The sequence below is a fragment of the Lagopus leucura genome, unplaced genomic scaffold, assembly GCF_019238085.1.
Source record: "Lagopus leucura isolate 7727_CA_CO unplaced genomic scaffold, USGS_WTPT01 131-10_obj-0_obj, whole genome shotgun sequence".
Classification (NCBI taxonomy): Eukaryota; Metazoa; Chordata; class Aves; order Galliformes; family Phasianidae; genus Lagopus; species Lagopus leucura.
This window is the reverse complement of record NW_024968710.1, coordinates 37,191-53,716: the sequence shown is the minus strand read 5'-3', so window position 1 is coordinate 53,716 and position 16,526 is coordinate 37,191. Positions and strand designations below refer to the sequence as shown.

At 47.9% G+C, this 16,526-nt stretch overlaps 1 protein-coding gene and 1 long non-coding RNA gene across 2 annotated transcripts; one reads left to right on the top strand and one right to left on the bottom strand.

Annotated features, from left to right (window-relative positions):
* Nucleotides 1-92: 92 nt before the first annotated feature.
* LOC122193797 lies at nt 93-1,997 on the bottom strand. The gene is made up of 2 exons (XR_006182977.1): nt 1,835-1,997; nt 93-1,201 (listed from the first exon to the last, which is right to left on the bottom strand). It is a non-coding gene; the product is annotated as an uncharacterized LOC122193797 (long non-coding RNA).
* A 5,079-nt stretch (nt 1,998-7,076) lies between these two features.
* GHRH (growth hormone releasing hormone) lies at nt 7,077-14,902 on the top strand. Its single transcript, XM_042894683.1, has 7 exons — nt 7,077-7,599; nt 10,071-10,170; nt 10,967-11,098; nt 11,744-11,848; nt 12,411-12,548; nt 12,913-13,009; nt 13,981-14,902. Exons 2-6 carry the CDS (start codon nt 10,091-10,093, stop codon nt 12,974-12,976), a joined length of 519 nt encoding a protein of 172 aa, XP_042750617.1. The 5' UTR covers nt 7,077-7,599; nt 10,071-10,090; the 3' UTR covers nt 12,977-13,009; nt 13,981-14,902.
* Nucleotides 14,903-16,526: the final 1,624 nt, after the last annotated feature.

The following is a 16,526-nucleotide window of genomic DNA, read 5'->3' as shown; positions in this document are numbered from 1 at the left end:
TAAGAACAGGAACCTATGCCTAACACTAAAAGACTACAAGTAACCTACGCCTAACTCTAACATAAGAACAGGAACCTATGCCTAACACTAAAAGACTACAAGTAACCTACGCCTAACTCTAACATAAGAACAGGAACCTATGCCTAACACTAAAAGATTACAAGTAACCTATGCCTAACTCTAAAACATGAACAATAACCTACTCCTAACACTAACACTAAACTTAACACTAAAAGCAACGAGAAAAACAACAACTAAACTATAACTCCCGCAGCATTTAAATGGGAAGAGGAGAACTTGGCTCCACAGGAGGCTCGGAGGAGGAGCAGATGGTAACTCATGCCACCCAGCTAATGCTGGGGGCGGGGGCCGCGCAGCGGGTAGGGAGCCGAGCGCCTGGACCAGCGGCGGTGGAGGGACGGCGCCGATGCGGGGCCTGGCACGGTGGTGTGGTGCCAGGCCAGCTGAGCCGCAGGCGGATCCACCTCCATGGGCTCTTCTGGAGGTGGATCCACCTCCATGGGCTCATCCAGAGGTGGATCCACCTCCATGGGCTCCACGGAGGTGGTCACAGCGCTGGTCCAGGCGCGATGGAAACGGAATCGCTGCCCCCTCCTCCGCTTGATCTTAAAGGCGGCCCCCCTCCTCCTCTTCGCCTCTGGGAAGCCAAGCTCCCTCTTCCCATTTAAAATAGGGCAAATTGTGCCCCTCGCTCTCTTTGCTCCTGCCATGGCTGACAGAGCTCACAGAGGCGAGTGCGTTGGCCGGGGCAGCGGTGACCAAGGTGACGGCTGTGATGCGGCGAAGGTTCTAAAATGGCAGCCGCACTGCTGGCAATGGCGTTCCACATAGCATGAGGAGGGGGCTGCAGGACAGGGCACGGGACGGCAGCTAGAAGGCGCTCCCTGTGCCCAGCGGGCAGCCCTTCTCTCCGGCAAGCAAGAGGCCACAGAGGAGCCGGCCCCGAGAAAAGGGCCCTCGGCCTCCTTCATCCTCTCCCTTCTTCCACACGGGAATCTCTTGGGGCTGGGACACGCAGCACACAGCGCCATGTTCAGGGGCCTCCCGAGCCCAGCGCCAACAACAGCACGCTCCAAAGCGCACCTCACCACGCCTGCCTCCTGGCACACACAAGCTCCGCTTTCCACCTTAGCATCCAGCGCCTCTTCTTGCTCCTCACGGCTGGGGATTCAACCATTCCCTACAATCAATACGGCCAGCTGCATTCTCATTACAATCACTCTGACTCCGTTCCACATCCGCGCACAATGCTGGCACACACACACGGGGCCACCCTGGCTCACCCATGCTTCGCGGGGACCCACACAACAGCATGAGCAAAGCAGGCAGAAACGTGCCGTGCTCCTGACTGATGGCAGTCTGAAAATCTCCCTCTCCCTCCCCCCCAGCCTACTAAGGCAGCAGTTGTCCCAAGCAACAAACACAATCACACACAACTGCAGCCCTGCCTCGTCCCGACAACGGACGTCCAGACGAAGCACATCTTCACAAACCTTCTGCCAGCTCCGCACCCTCCGGCCAACACAGCACCCGGGCGCCTTGCTCCACTGCCCGCCCGGGCTTTGCTGGCGACAACTCGGCCCTACGGGGCCTCCTCCTTCACACGCCCCAAACACCAACACAGCTCCGCACTCGCACGGCCTTCCCTGAGAGGAAGCTGCCCCCCGACCCCGCACCACTCGCCGGCGCCGCACGCATCGCCTCTGCGTGCCGGCAGCACCGCCAGCTCCTCCCCCGAGCGCCCCTCCATGCCCCCGCACCGAGGCCCGACCCCGTTCCCAGCACACAGCCCGCTCCTCCCGGCCCCGCTCACCGGCCCGGCGCCGCCATGCCGCGCTGCCCCGGAAGTGCTCTCCGCCGCCAGGAACCACTTCCTGCCCCGGCCCTACCAACCGCCTGCGGCGTCACGTTGCTGAGGGCGGCCCGGGGCCTGGAGGAGGCGGAGGGGCAGCTGGCGGGGTCCGCTGCCGGATTCCCCTCGGGAATAGTTTTTTCTCTTTTATTTTCTCTTTGCCTTTCTCATCCTTTTTTTTTTTTCACCTTCCCTTTCCCTTCATTTCCCTTTTGTTTACTTTCTTTTTTCCTTTTGTTTTTCCTTTCTTTTAGTGATAAGGTGTAGTCTTTATATTAAGAGAATTTTCTGCACTCTTACCAAGCACTTGAATCCTGTGCGTATTAAGTGATTCAGTTTTTAAGGTTTCATTATTTGCATTTCGATCCTTTAATCCTTTTTTTTTTTTTTTTTTTTTTTTTTGTGTTGAATGTATAAAATTCTACAACCTACTGGAGTATCTATATACTTGTGAGTTATAGAGGTCTATGGCACTTCACTAAGGATTTCCTGTGGCATAATTATTCTCGGTAAATAATTGGCAGTGCTTTCTGTACACAAGATGGCGAATGGATCAACCCAGAGCTCCGGAAGGGCAATAAATCCTTTCACCATCCTATCACAGCCAACTTAGGACACGAATGCACAGAGGACAGAGGTGTAAGTCTTGTGAAAGTGAATGCCAAGTGAGATTCTATCAGTTTGGTTAGTGTGGCCAAGTTAAATTACTTCCAGTACTACCAGTACCTGAACTGGGTCGTGCCACTCTCCATTTACCTTTACAAACCTTGTGGTTTGAAGGCTGAAGACCAACAGGAAATTATGCATTTAGACTGCAAACTGCCCTGTACACCTTCCTGGTTAAAGCTTTTCCTTTGTCCTCCTCTCCACCAGCAGAAATGGCTGTACCTATTTTAAGAAGAAATAAACAGCTGAAATTTTCATCTTTTTTTACTGCTCCTACCGAATCCCTCCACCACCAGCCTCCCGCAGATCTTGTAACATGGCAGCATTGCCAGGATCTGTGCAAGAGATGCCACCTTTGAACTGCAAGCAGGTGGTGCCATCAGCCCGCTCCAGCTGCACGCCTTTCACCTGCTCCACACCAAGCCATGCATTTGCACTGATTTTGAGATGATAAAAAGGACAGCCATTTGAAGGTGTAGGCTGGTTGAATTACTTTCCAAAGCCTCTGAAATCTGAGTGGGTTTCAAAGCTAACATTGGTTCAGCAAGCAGAAATGGCAATTGTGTCAGCACATAATTCTAAGCAGACAGAGCTCAGATGTGAAGTCTTCCTCTGAATTCAAATCATCCTCAGCTTTTTTATCTTTATAACTTTCTTCTGTGGTTTGCATTGCAATATTCCCTACAAGTCTCAGCAGCAAGACCACTTACTGCGCAAACACCATGAGCTTGTGCACTGATACCTTTTCATCCTCAGGTTGTATATTATTATTCATGCAAGAAAAGATGAGTCTAATTACTTCTGGTTGATGTTTTTTTTCTTTTTTTTCTTTTTCTTTTTTTTTTTTTTCTTTTTTTTTGTTTCCTTCTTTTTCTTTTTTTTTTCCCTTCCAATCCTTACCGGAAGCAAAGCATTCCTCACTCCCACTCTGTAAACCACTTTACTTTTTTGATATCAGTAACACATCTTACTCAAACCCTTTTTTTTTCAGCAGAAGCTTTCAAATCAGTGTTTGGAACACAGGGTCCTCAGGAGAGGCATCAGCAGCCGAGGGAGCTCAGTGCACCTGAGCACCACGAACCAGGGACAGGGGTAGAATTAACGCCAGCTCCCCTTGTTTCTTGACTTTAGTTGTACTGTCCTGTCCTGTGTAACCTTCCAGACAAGGCTCCTTTCCAAATGAAATGATAGTGGTAGACCGAAGATGCGGTCGCTGCTGGCATCTGAGCTCTGTTTGCCAGTGAGGAAGAGGAAGGAGCTGGTATTTAGAGCTAGAAGTTGAGGAGCCAGTAACTCTCAGCTGACTGTAACATACTGACATCTGGCTGAAAGGCTTGGCAGTTCACTTGGGCAGTGCTGAAATGCTCCTGCTGCTCTTCGAGGAGATAAACAGAGCCAGACAGGTGCCGGCTCTATAAATGGTTTGCACCCACAGAGCACATCAGGCCTCTGACAGATACGGATCCTGCAGGCTGATGCCATTTGTTCCATTGTAGTCTGGGTGATGCGGTGATGTTTGAAGATTAAGTAGGCTTTTCAAGCAGGCTTTTAACTCTCTGAGACAGTCTTTTCTAATAGCACATTCTTGTACATTTTGAATTAGGGAATTATTTTCGCTATTTTTAATCTGATCCCCTGCTTCAGACTCATTTTCATAGTCTAAACTGTGATCTCTTCCAGAAGGACCTTTTTCAGGAGATAATTTTGATAATTGTTTGTATTCAGGTTCCTACCAATTTGAATTCCTCAAGGGAAAATTCTGCCCAGGAAATCTATTAGTGTTCAAAGGGTCAGCTTTGGAGGCTCTGAAGATCCACGTCTCAACATTTTATCCTTTCAAGATGGAGAAGCCAAGACTTGCATAATTTTCTAACGGCAAGTCTTCCAATTTGGGGTTCTCCATTTCTTCCTTAGAAGTAATTATAAGTCTGATTAAACCTGGTCTTTTTCATCTCATTTTGTTTGCTTTCTTGCCACGGAAATTATTGCATTTTTGTAAAGAAGTTTGGAACAAAAAGTTCTGTGTTTTCATGAATAATGGACAATGTATTAAATGACTGATGGTAACTTAATTATAGTGTGCCTTTGGTCAACCATGTGGGATAAGACACTTGAACTAAAACGTGTACCATGCTACCCGTAAGGTGGCAAAGTTAGACCAAAAATATAACTCAATCTTCTCAGTCCGGTGCAACTAATGTAACGTTAGGGCACTTGTGGCAAACTAGTCACCACCACACTTCTCGAGTGAAAGAAAACCATAGGAAACACTTGGTTTTGTTCTAAAAGGAACGGGGAGCCAGCAGCCACGGCTTGTGACATTTTGGAGAAGTGCAGAAACGCTTTTGACAGAGAAGAACTGGGGATGATTTTCTTTCTTGTCATTTGATGGGTTACTTCTTACTGTCCTTATGTTCGGCCTCCCAAGGTGAGTAGGACCACTTTGCACGCTGCTCAGCTTATCTGGAGCTGTGTGCTATGCACCTGGAACAGATGGGAGATTTTTTAAAGCATGGCATGCAGTCTGGAGGAGGTAAAGCGAAGAGGAAATCAATATCTGGGAAATTGCTGCAGGATCCTAACATTGTGTCCTTCATCAGCAAAGGACCAGCAGTGAAATACAGCTACCTGTCCTGTGCTTCACCCGGGATGGTCACATCTACACAGACATGACTCCAAAGTCCAGCAAAAGATACCCGTGGTGGCCTGTACTTGGCCATAGACTGTGGCTCTGTACCAATGTAGGGCTAGGAAAAAAGGCAGCTATCCACTGTGGGAGGCAACAAGACAGGAAATCCTGGGGACAGAACAGCTGCTCTGTTTATACTTTGGGAACTCCTAAGCTGTTTCTACCCAATGGAGCCTGGAGGGCTTTTAGAAAATTCTGCTGCCTCCCATAGTTGACCTGGTCACAAAGAGCTTTTTGTTGCGAGGCCTTTTTGGGTCCAGCTGTGCATGACAGAAGCCCAGTCCAGGCAGAACGGGGAAGCGCCTATCACCACAGAGATTTTTACATGGCCTTCTTTGACAGCAGCTCACTTAAGATACAAATGCAGATTATAGCTCTCATAACCCAAGGTGGGCAGCAGGCAGCTATAAAAGAGTCAATTATCGACTGATTCCCTTTGAACTGAGAGATATTGCCCTGTATCTTACAGCAGCTCTGTGTAAGGCAGTGGGCCAGGCAGATCGAGAATTAGCTCAGAGACAATCTGTAGGATAATATCTTGGAGCAGCATCGGCTCTCAACTGGTTTAACGGCGTGGGCTGATTCATCTGTGCAGCTGGTGTGGCACCAAGACAGTGGAAGAAAAATAAGCCATGCTGAAAAATTGGTGCACCTGGCCTCACACATGAGAGAATGTGAACAGATTGTTTCAAAAATACAGACAAAAATCCTTTTCCAGTTGCAGAAACAGGGCACAGGAGCGTGCATCAGTACAGCAGTTTTGGAAAACCCTGCTCTGTGCTATCCAAGAATACCTTTCTCCAGTGTCCAGAGTAAGGATGATGCACATCTGTCTGCCTGGTCTTACAGCAGACCCTCTCCCCCTGGGCAGGCTGATGCCGCTTCTCACAGCTGTAAGGGAAGCAGCAGCTCTCACTTCTCTTTGTGGAGCTGTTTTGCTTTTGAATTATCTCGGAAGTCCTCTGGTCAGCTGCTTACTTGAGGGCCAACTCCAGCTCCTGCTTTGCTCCTTTCAACCCTTCTTGATCTCTTAGGGAAGTTGCCTGGCACTGATTTACACCAAAGGGAATGTGAGCCCTCAGAGCATGTCAAAACTGGAGGTTACGGTCTAGGTACAGAGTGGCTGTTGTTTAATCCTTTGTAGATTTGGCATGCTGAGCTCGCTCACACCTCTCTGTCCACTGGGTTACTGCTTATCAAGACCTTCCAGTTACTGCTCCACTAAGAAGCAAGCTGCAGTGACATTGCCAATTGCTTTGCAAGAAGCAAAGGGGAAGTGGAGTTGGACCAACACTGACCACTTGAATCTCCTGCACATTCCAGCTGCATTGCTCTTCCCTGCACTTGGCCTCTGCCAGCAGCAGCTGCACTGAGTGCAAGGTGATGGCATCCTGCAGTAGGCAGAGATGAGTCACTCACTGCTGACACTTCCACCCAGCACCAAGGCGTGCAAGCCCCAAGATGGGAAGATCTGGGTTTCTATCAGTTCTGTGCATTGTAAAGTCAGCACTGAAAACAGGCAGAAGTCATGCTTTTCACCTCCTTTGAATGGCCCCAGCCTTCCCAGTGCCCCAGCTATGTGTCCTTTTTAAGGGGGGCTTTCACTCCTTGCTCCAGCAGTGACAGCAGCTGCCAGCATGCAGCCCTCCAGGGAAGACATCTGCCTTTTGGCAGAGCACACAAGCAGAGCAGGGCTTCCCAGCTGCTGTGAGCCTGATGTGAAGCTGCTGTGTTTGTGAGGGACTGAAGCATGAACTGCCCCGCTGGTGCTAGCAGATGTGAGTGACAAAGGAGAAGGAGGAAAACGGTCATAATCAAAGAAAAAGAAAATAGCAAAGAGAACCCCCCCCAGTAGGCAGCGTGAGGAAATATTAATGGTTAACTCTCTTTTATTGTTGGGTAGGAGGAAGAAATGCAATTGCAAAAGGAAAGATAAGTTTACTTTACAAAGCAAATTTGTCAATTACTCTGCCAGATTATCATTGTTGTTATTTGCTTTTCCCTCTCTGAATGATAAAGACATGCAAACAGCCCTAAGCCTCAGTCATACCCCTTCCCCACAACCTCCCTGAACACACGCAAAAAAGAGGATGCTAAACACAGCCTTTGAATCCCATGGGGATAATTGATGCTGTGACGCGCAGAAGCCCACAGGACTCCAGAGGAGCACAGGTATAAGAGGAGGAGCGCACCTCCCCGGCAGGCAGAGGACAGCTGGGGGCAGATCTCAGTGCGCTCCCTGCTCACCGGGGGCCTGGGGTTGGTGCAGGGGACGGCTCCGCAGCGCGCACAGACGGAGGAGAAGTCGTTCCCCTGTTGCAGACACATCGGAGCAGGAGCTGATCCAGGAAGGGCTCGTTTTGAGGGAACGGTAAGTACGGGTCTCTGCATGTGGGTTCAGCAAGATAATTCCTATTTGGAAATCAAAGGCAATTAAACTACACTGAATTGCAATCTAAGCTCGCACTGGTAATTAGCTTTGCTGGATGTAACACCCTTTGTATCACACAGGATTCTGTTGTTTGAAGTTAGAGAAGGAAACAGTAACTGAACTATTGGATAAGGACAAAGCAGTACGGTAATAATACAGGGGAGCCTTGTAAAACTGCCGAGCAGTTACTAAACGAAGCAGAGATTCCTTCTTTTGCTACATCCGTGCAAATTCCTTTCGAAAAATGGATGCCATTCTACTCACCAATCAGCAAAGTTGTGTTTGTGCCCAAACGAAGTGTGAGCAGGAATGCAACAGCGTGTTCCAGTAACATGGAGCCAGCTGTGAGGCAGTGAGCCCCTTCAAATGAAATATGGTGCTAGAAAAGCAGAAATCCTGGTGTAAAAGTCTGAACTTCACAAACCAGCAGGCGCAATAGAACCTCCGTTTCATCTCTGCAGTGGTATTTTTGAGACCGATCAGGTAAGATTTTGGGAGTCATAGTCATCAATCTCTCCCAACATCATTCTCACAAACGCCGCTGTGTTAACACTGCACAGGATGGAACGGAGCTACTGTGCTTTAGCTGTTGGAATGGTGCTAAAAGCTCTTCATCTTAAAGCGGAATTTATTAATCATTTTTATCCACATGCTGCCAGAGCAGAAAAGAAAGGCAAAATTCTCACCTCGGGAGAATGTGAAGGTGTCACAGCTTTGCAGAGCTGTCATCTGCCCATGTGCAGGGTGATGCTTAAATCCTCTTTTCTGAAACAGCAGGCACTTGTGAGGAGAGGATGAAAGGCTTTAGGCTCCTTCCCAGAGGAGGCAGACATACCCAAAAAAGCTGAAGGGATGAGAGGCTGATGGCAGCAAGGGGAGAAAAGGCAAAGCAAGATGGGAAGGTGAAACAAAACAAAATAATCACACGAAAAGCAGAGAAAGAAGAAAGAATCTCAAAGGGACAAAAAGTGGCTCTGGGGGAAAATCCAGCACAGGCAATCAAGGCTGCATCCTAGGAAGAAAAAAAGGGAAGTGGACAACATGATGTGAGACTTTCTTCTCATTTACATCAATATTTCACTTCTCAGCTCACATAGTGGCTTTTCTTGGAACTGTATACATCTTCTGGTTGGCATGTCCTTTAGATACTGGTGCCATGGTCTCCTGGTACCCTCCAACACATATAGAGTAATCAGTAATTCTGATTTGGAATTTGAGCTATTTAAGGGAGAGAGGCACGAGAGGGACATGCTTTTCCAAGCTCAAGTGAAAGATAGAAAACTAATGGAAATCCAGAGCAAGAGCCCTGTGTTTCTCAGTCACCTCTTATGCTGTTTCTGGGCATTCCTTGGCCATCCAAGGGGTGAAGCCCTCCTTTAGAGCAGGTTTGGAGGAAGGGTGCCCTCCCACACCCAGCTCTGCTCAAATCGGGGCTGTCGGCACTACTGAACAGGGTCCAGAATGAGGAAGGGTTGCACTAAGGAGCCCCAATTCATAGTGCACCTCTGTGCCCATTGGCTGCCACTCAGCACACCTCCCCTCGTCCTGTTACAATTCCATGCTCTCAGCAGCATGCTCCCTTGCACACACGCACAGCACACCAGTGCGTAGAGAAACTTCCCCATGCTGTCCAGTTTGCACTCAGCTGAATGTGGGCAGCTGTACCTGTGCAATGAATCAGTGCTCACTGCTGACATTTTCCATCAGAGCTGCTTCCTGCCACCATCATCCAGAAAATCCACTGCTTGGAAGGTTCACTGGGGAAATTAGAAACCCAATCAGATCCTTTCCACTTGGAAACTGCTTTTGTTGCAAGTATTGTTAAGCATTTGGAAGTTTCTTTTCTTCCCCCCTAAAAACATGAGCTTTTCTCTTTTATGGAGATCAAACATCTTTCTGCCCTTTTCTTGTGTAAAATAACACAGCTGAACAAGGAAACTTCATGTTTTAAAGATCTCCATCCACATTCTGCTTTCTTAAAGAATCTTCTTTGAGCTAAAGATCAATTGCTTTTGATCAAAACCGAGGAATGATGTTAACAGAAATATTCTCCCACCATCTCTTGCTTCCAGTAACAAAAGGATTGAGTTCACCTGCTGGTGCTGTGCAACCTTGGGCGATTCTTTGCTTTGAGTCGTCCATCGGGGATGCTGGACACACAGCCAGCCTCAGGATGCAAAACACTGCAGTGTTTGTGTGCAGCACACACTGGTGGTGCAGTCCATCCTGCTTTCACCTAAGTCCTGAGAGCTGCACAGGTGTCTCTTATTGGTGGAGAGGGGGCTCCTCTGGGCATAGCTGGGCAGGAGGGGTCACAGGGAGCACGATGGTGGTTGTTGTCCAGTGATGCGGGCTGGTGGGGAGGCTGCTCTGGGCAACTTGTGCCACTGAGTCACTGCTCCATGTTCCAGGTGACTCCAAAGGGTGGAAGATGCTGGATAAGGCCACCCTGTTCCTGTTCCTGCATTTAGTTGCAAGCTCCATCTCCTTTCCTCTCTACCCAGCTCTCAGGTAAGATGTTGAATGTTTCACCCATACTGTAACTCTCCGCCTCACCTCTGACCTTGTGCAAAACAAGCACATGTCAAATGAAGCTTGCCAGACCTTCTGAAAGCCACTGCTGAAAATGTCTTTACTCTGGCTTAATTTTTTGGGAATGCTGCTAGTTTATGGGTAGTTTCCCAAGGACTGACACAACGTCAGACACTTAATGTGGAATATTTCAGCCCAGCAATTGGTTTTGGCATTGAATGCTCTATCCTATAAAGGGAAATCTAGCCATCTCCAGAGCAGCCAGCGCCACCAGCTCCATCACCTACTGAAATTTGTGCCTGAAAGCTACCTGCACTGAAATCAGAACTGCAGATTCAGTATGGGAACTCAACAGCTGCTAATTAATATTTCAAGTATTTCCTTACCAACTGTGAAAAGTTAATATTACTTCCTACCATTACAAATTGATGGATGTACAAAACTGGGCATAGGGCTCTGTAATGTAGATTTGTAATTGTCTCATAGAAAATGCTTTAGACTTGTGCTAAAGCCGTGGCACGACAATGCCATAATTGCTGGAGTTTTGCTTGACGTTGCTGGAAGCTCAGAAAACGTATTCGGGGAAGCTTTACCAATTGCCTTTTCACTGCCTCAGGGCAGTTTCTGACTGGAGAGAGCGATGTACAAAATCAAAAGGTAGGGTAAGAAAAAGGAGAAAGAAAGAAAAAGCAGAATGCAGAGTAATGCTCAAGATGACCAACCCCTGACTGGTATTTGAGCACATTTCACAGCATGCTTTGGGTTTTTCTTGAAGGTACAGCCCAGGACCTGTTACTGGCAAGTCTGTGAACTTCCATCTCCTGGACCACAGCCTGCTGCAGAGCCATAGTCCCTCAGCAGAGGAACAGGATGAGGAGGGTTTGTTAACAGACCCCACTGAGAAAAGGTTTGTACCTCACCTCTCAGCCCTGCTGCAGCACTTCTGCAGGGAGCACTGTCTTTCAGCAAGCTCTGGAAACCCACAGCATGGCTATTAGAGCTTCTCCTTTCCTCTCCTACCAAGAGACAAGGGATGGTTGGTTGTCTTAAAAATAATTCATCCTTGCAGTACTGAAGGCCATGCATATGGTTTATGCTTCCCTAACCTGTGGATTTTCTGTAGCTTGTGTCCAGGCACAGGCTGGAGAACTGCCCAAGGCTCACCCTGTGTCTGGGACAGGGGTGTCCCACAAAACCACAGTGCTGCTGTAGAGCACAGGAACTTCCCACTCCCAGCTCAGCCCTTTCCCAGTCTGGTTCTTCCTCTTCCCGTTGTTCCTTGACGTCATCTTTGCTTTGCTGGCACTTCTTAGTTGTGTACAAATATCGATCAAAAGATTTATTTTGCTTTGCTGGATGCCACCCTGTCAGGGCCAAACTCTCCCATGTCGTTTTACCCTCCACCACTAACTCAGTTCAATATTCAGTACGTTCACCTGGCACTGAGCTCAGCAGTTACATCTGGTCTGTTAAGACATGTGAAGCACCCACTCTGCAGCAGAAGGCTGACCATGGGCTCGCTGAGCACACCTCTTTCTGTCTTCCCCCCCAGGATGCAGCGCCATGCTGATGCCATATTCACTGACAACTACCGCAAATTCCTGGGGCAGATTTCTGCCCGCAAATTCTTACAGACCATCATTGGCAAGCGACTCAGGTAAGGCATGAGGGGTCTGCTGTCCTTGGGACAATGCTTTGCTGACAAATTTTTGTGCACGTAGCAGAAATAGCTGCCTTCTGCTGCAACAGAAGCAATCTTTCCTGCTGCGCTGCACCCAAAAGGACATTCTGTATCCCCACTTCTAAGATGCCTCTAATCACAGCGATTATCAAGTGGCCCAATTAATCCTTCCCTCCAAGCCTATCAGTGTCACATCAGCTGAGAGCTCTACCGTACGAGCAACAAGCAGCAGCCTCTGCAGATTAACAGCTGCAACCATCATTCACTGGAAGGAAACACCCATCATTATGCTGTTGTTCCAGGCCTGCTTGAACATAGAAAACTGCCATTCTATCAGCACTAGGGTAGCTTTGCTTAGATAGATAAGCCCAACTAGGCAGGTGCAAGCCAGCTCTGGGCAAATGCAGCTGTGCTCTCTCAGGGAGAACAGAACAGCCCCAGGCCCAGCAGGCTCTCTGCCATGCTGCTCAGCCAGAGCCATCTGAGCAAGGGACTGAAAGCACCTCACACAGATCTGTTTCTCGTCTTCACATGACAGAAACAGCGAGAGCAATCCAGGAGAAGGGCTGCACGAGCTCCTGACAAGGCGCCAGTCAGACAGCATCCTGATGGACAGCCGTTACCACCAGCAGATGATACTGAGGGACTTCTTGGGAGCCATGCTGCAGCATCAAAGGTAGGCGGGAGCCACCTTGTTATCTGCTTGCTGCAGGAATAAGACCCTTTTTGCTGTCTGGCAAACATGAAGCAGTAGTGAAGCTACTGGACCAGGTGCTATCTTTCAGATACACCCAGGGAAAGAATAAAGCTCTTACCTGTATGCACAAGCTCACTCCTGGGCAGGTGGGGTGCAGGTAAGGCACAGTTCTGGCCAGCCTGCAGCACTAGCACCTCCCTGTGCTGCCTCTCACATCTAAAGCTCAGCAGCACCTCCCCACGCTGCCTCCTCACATCCAGAGTTCAGCCAAATAGCAGTGGGGGAAAAAAAATCATCTTGATCCCAGTTAAGGCATCATTCATCCTACTCTGTTCTTTCACAGGCCTCAGGATATGACCAACACTCGGTTAGAGGGGTTTCCCAGCACCCTGGCTAAGTTCATGTAAATATTTTTCCCTTTTTCGTCTCCCCATGCTCTGGTGAGTACCATCCCCTGTGCAATTCTGTAAGCACAGCACCCAGCACATGGCTGGAAGATTCTGCCTTGGCAAAGTCAGCTGCTGCTGCTGTTCACAAAGGACAGAGCATCTGTTGCAATTTCAGGGGAAAAAACTCCCAATGAGTTTTGTTAAATATCAAAAGACCCATTAGACTGAACAGATACCGTCAGTGCTGTGAAGACCCAGGCACATGTTTCCCCAGAACACCAGCTGGTTTGACTGCTCCAGCGCTCACCCACAGGCACAGCTCTTACTGCAGATCTATCAGCAAACCCAGCAGAACTCCAGTGCCCACTGGTGCAGCTGGGAACAGACTCACAGCAGCCATAAGCAACCTCATAAAGCTGAGGCATTGAGTATCAAGGCCATGGCAGAAGCAAACAAAATTCTCCCAGGGAGCAGAACCTACCTTTAGATGTCCAGAACATTTCAGGTTTTCCCTCTCAGTGCACTGAATGGGAAATGAAGCCTCACAATGTTCTGTACTCCCCAGTACTAAAATTAATCATCTGAAACTAGAAATATGCTCTAAACCTTGACAGCCCTGTGGGACTGAGTGTCCCCAGATAGGCCATTGCTGCTATCATCTTCATTCACACAAATGTGTTTTCCGTTATGCAGCAAGCCCATCTTATTCCTTTGTCTCAGAAATTAAGCCTGCCTACCCATAGTCAGCATATTATGAAGCAGTGTGAAGAGACCTGTGCGAATATTACGCAGAGAGGGGCTGTGGGTAGCAGGGAAAGACCAGAATGGTACAAAAGAAATGATGCCTATGGATACAGCTGGAAAGCGTGACATTTTGGCATCTTGCTTACCATGCCTGTGTTGGTGGTTCTTCCCATAAGTAAGATGAGCCAAAAAAATACTCAAAAAAGGGGGGGAAAAAAATCTGCATGTGCTCACCAGTAGCTTTTTCTTAATTCTCTTTACCTCCTGTTTCTGTCCAGAATGATTCAGAGCTCATGGATCTAACAGTACAGTAAACCATTCACAGCAATGAAGACATTCCTGGAGGTGACCAGCTGGAGACTGATGCATACGCTCCTCAAATCTGCTGAAAGGAATGCAGTTCTGATGCACTACTTCATTTACTTCAGTCTTTACTATTTAATTCCCCTCTCTAAACACTGGTTTGTGTAGTGAATCAGAAAAAAAACTACCAAAGCTCTGTGGTTTAACCTCAGGCTGCTAGAATAACCAGCGCACTTGTAATCCTGGAGACATTAATTACTAACTAAAGTTTTCAGATCATGAAGAGCAGCAAAATTTCTGCCAAATCATCACTCTGTTTGAGGGCCCAATTAACATACACGAGGCCACCAAAAAGCACCTTTGGGCGATTCAGGGAACTGATTACAGCCTCCTCTAAACAGATGCTGATGGCACAACCACCCACAGTTCGGCACAGGGTGAGGTCAGACATGAATCCACACGTTTGCCACCCATCACAAGCACTGCTGTGGGCCGTTGGCTCCTGGATAGAGCCCTGGCAGCAAAATTGAATATACAAAGCTCATTATAAGCAGTCACTGATCAGCCTCAAGGCGCTTAAACCAAAGGTACAGCTTTACTCTGCAAGAGTTAAGAGATCTCTGTGCATCAGATTGGGCTGACACTGTTTTAATTCCATGTGCCATGCAGTGGCTCTGAACTCCACCGTGGCTATAGGGTTAAGCAGTAAATGTTTGCACTATCACTTACAAGTTATCTCTCACACAGCAACTTCCTTCCCTGTCACCTGAATTCTTCTACTGTTTGTGTAATATTTACGTCTTCTGCAATGTAAATAATGTCAGGATGGGGTCTGCACTCCCATCATTAGCAGGGAATAAAAGTTGTTCTAAATAAACCTGTTCAACAGCAGGTCAAGATGACTCTTTGTCTGTTGAGACACTGACTTTTTGACTGTGGGCACACAGTGGAAGACAGCACTCAAGGAGGGCTGGCAGGAGCACAGAATACAACTCAGAGCTGCGCTCGCAAAGGACCAGTGCCAACCACTCAGGACCAGGCTGGAAATACACCTGCACACAAACACACTGGGGCCTCTTAAAGTATCCTCCTTGCACCAGAGCAATTCCTTGCTCATCTGCAGTATACATATCATCTCCTTTTCCCTGATCACGTTCTACTATAGTAGGCTCCAGCATACGTGGAAATGAGCTCCTACTTGCACCAAACCCCTACAGATCACATTCTCTCTGTTCAGATTCCAATTCTAGCACTACAAAAAAAGTACCAGCTGCCCAGCAGGTTGGAAAGGAACAAGGGGATGTTGTACATGAGTGAAGCTGTGACAGCAGTAAGTGCTCTAATGGGTCATCTGTGACCCTTACAGAGACAGGGAACTGTCACAGCAAGACAGACATCCTTCTGCTTCACAGTGCAGCTGGAGAATGACCTGCAACAGAATGAACGATCTGAAGTCCCAGTTCAAAGAGTGCTTGTAATGGCCTCAGGCATGTTGGCTGGTGTGACTGAACAATCCAAGGAAAGGAATGTGCAAAAAAAAAAAAAAAAAAAAAAAAAAAAAAAAGACAAAAACCCCCCCATCCAAAACAGCAGATTCCTGTAGCTGAAAAGAAACAAGGTGACAAAAAAAATTGCAAGTGTCATAAAAAAAGGCTCATTTGAACGTTCAAGTTGCTGTCAAAGTGAGCAAACAAACGCTCAAACTCTGGCAGATTAAATGTTTGAAACAAAACAAAGTGTCTGATGAATAAAAGGCCAGAAGAATAAATGCATCCTTTCCTAACAAAAAAGTAGAAAAAAACCCAATAGCAACAAGCAGAGTTTAGGAAATGCATCACAGCAGAACCACATGGTTGTCTTTTTGCATTGGTTCTCTCCTTTGAGAACATGCCAGAGATCTTCTGAGAGTCAAGTACTGGGATCTCTGTCCTGCCGGGAGCAGCAGCAGAAAAACAAGGTTTGACACAAAGCTGATAGGCGTGTAGTGAAACAAAATAAAACACGAGGCCCCAAGGAACTCAACAGAAAAGGAATCCCAAAGGATATTACCACAAATAGTAGCTTAACTATTTCTTGGTTACAATCCCATTACTCCCAGAAGGCTTGAATCCAGCATGAGATCAGGCTTTTGAAGGAGTGCAGGAGAGTTCATTAAACCCGTACTATCTTCAGCGTCAAGTTCACCACGAACAAAGGTATGAGTTCACCAGGAACTGGTATGAGAAAGAACAGACATGGTGAGCTAAGCGTGAACGACTGCAGAGGGGAAGAGGCAAGGCAGCTGTGAGGAAGCAGAGCCATGCCTCACACATGCGAGGTGCTGTGCAGGAATTGGCCCCGCGCCCCTCAGCCGCATATTTGCTGGCTGATATCATTCTCTCGGATTTCCAAGAGACGTTGCATGAAGCTCCTCTGCCAAAAGGTCTTTAAAGAAACCCGTCTGACATGGGACACACGGGAGCCAACACATGGATGCAGGGGAGGGAGCCAGGAGCAACTGCTAAGTTTTCCATGTGGAAAT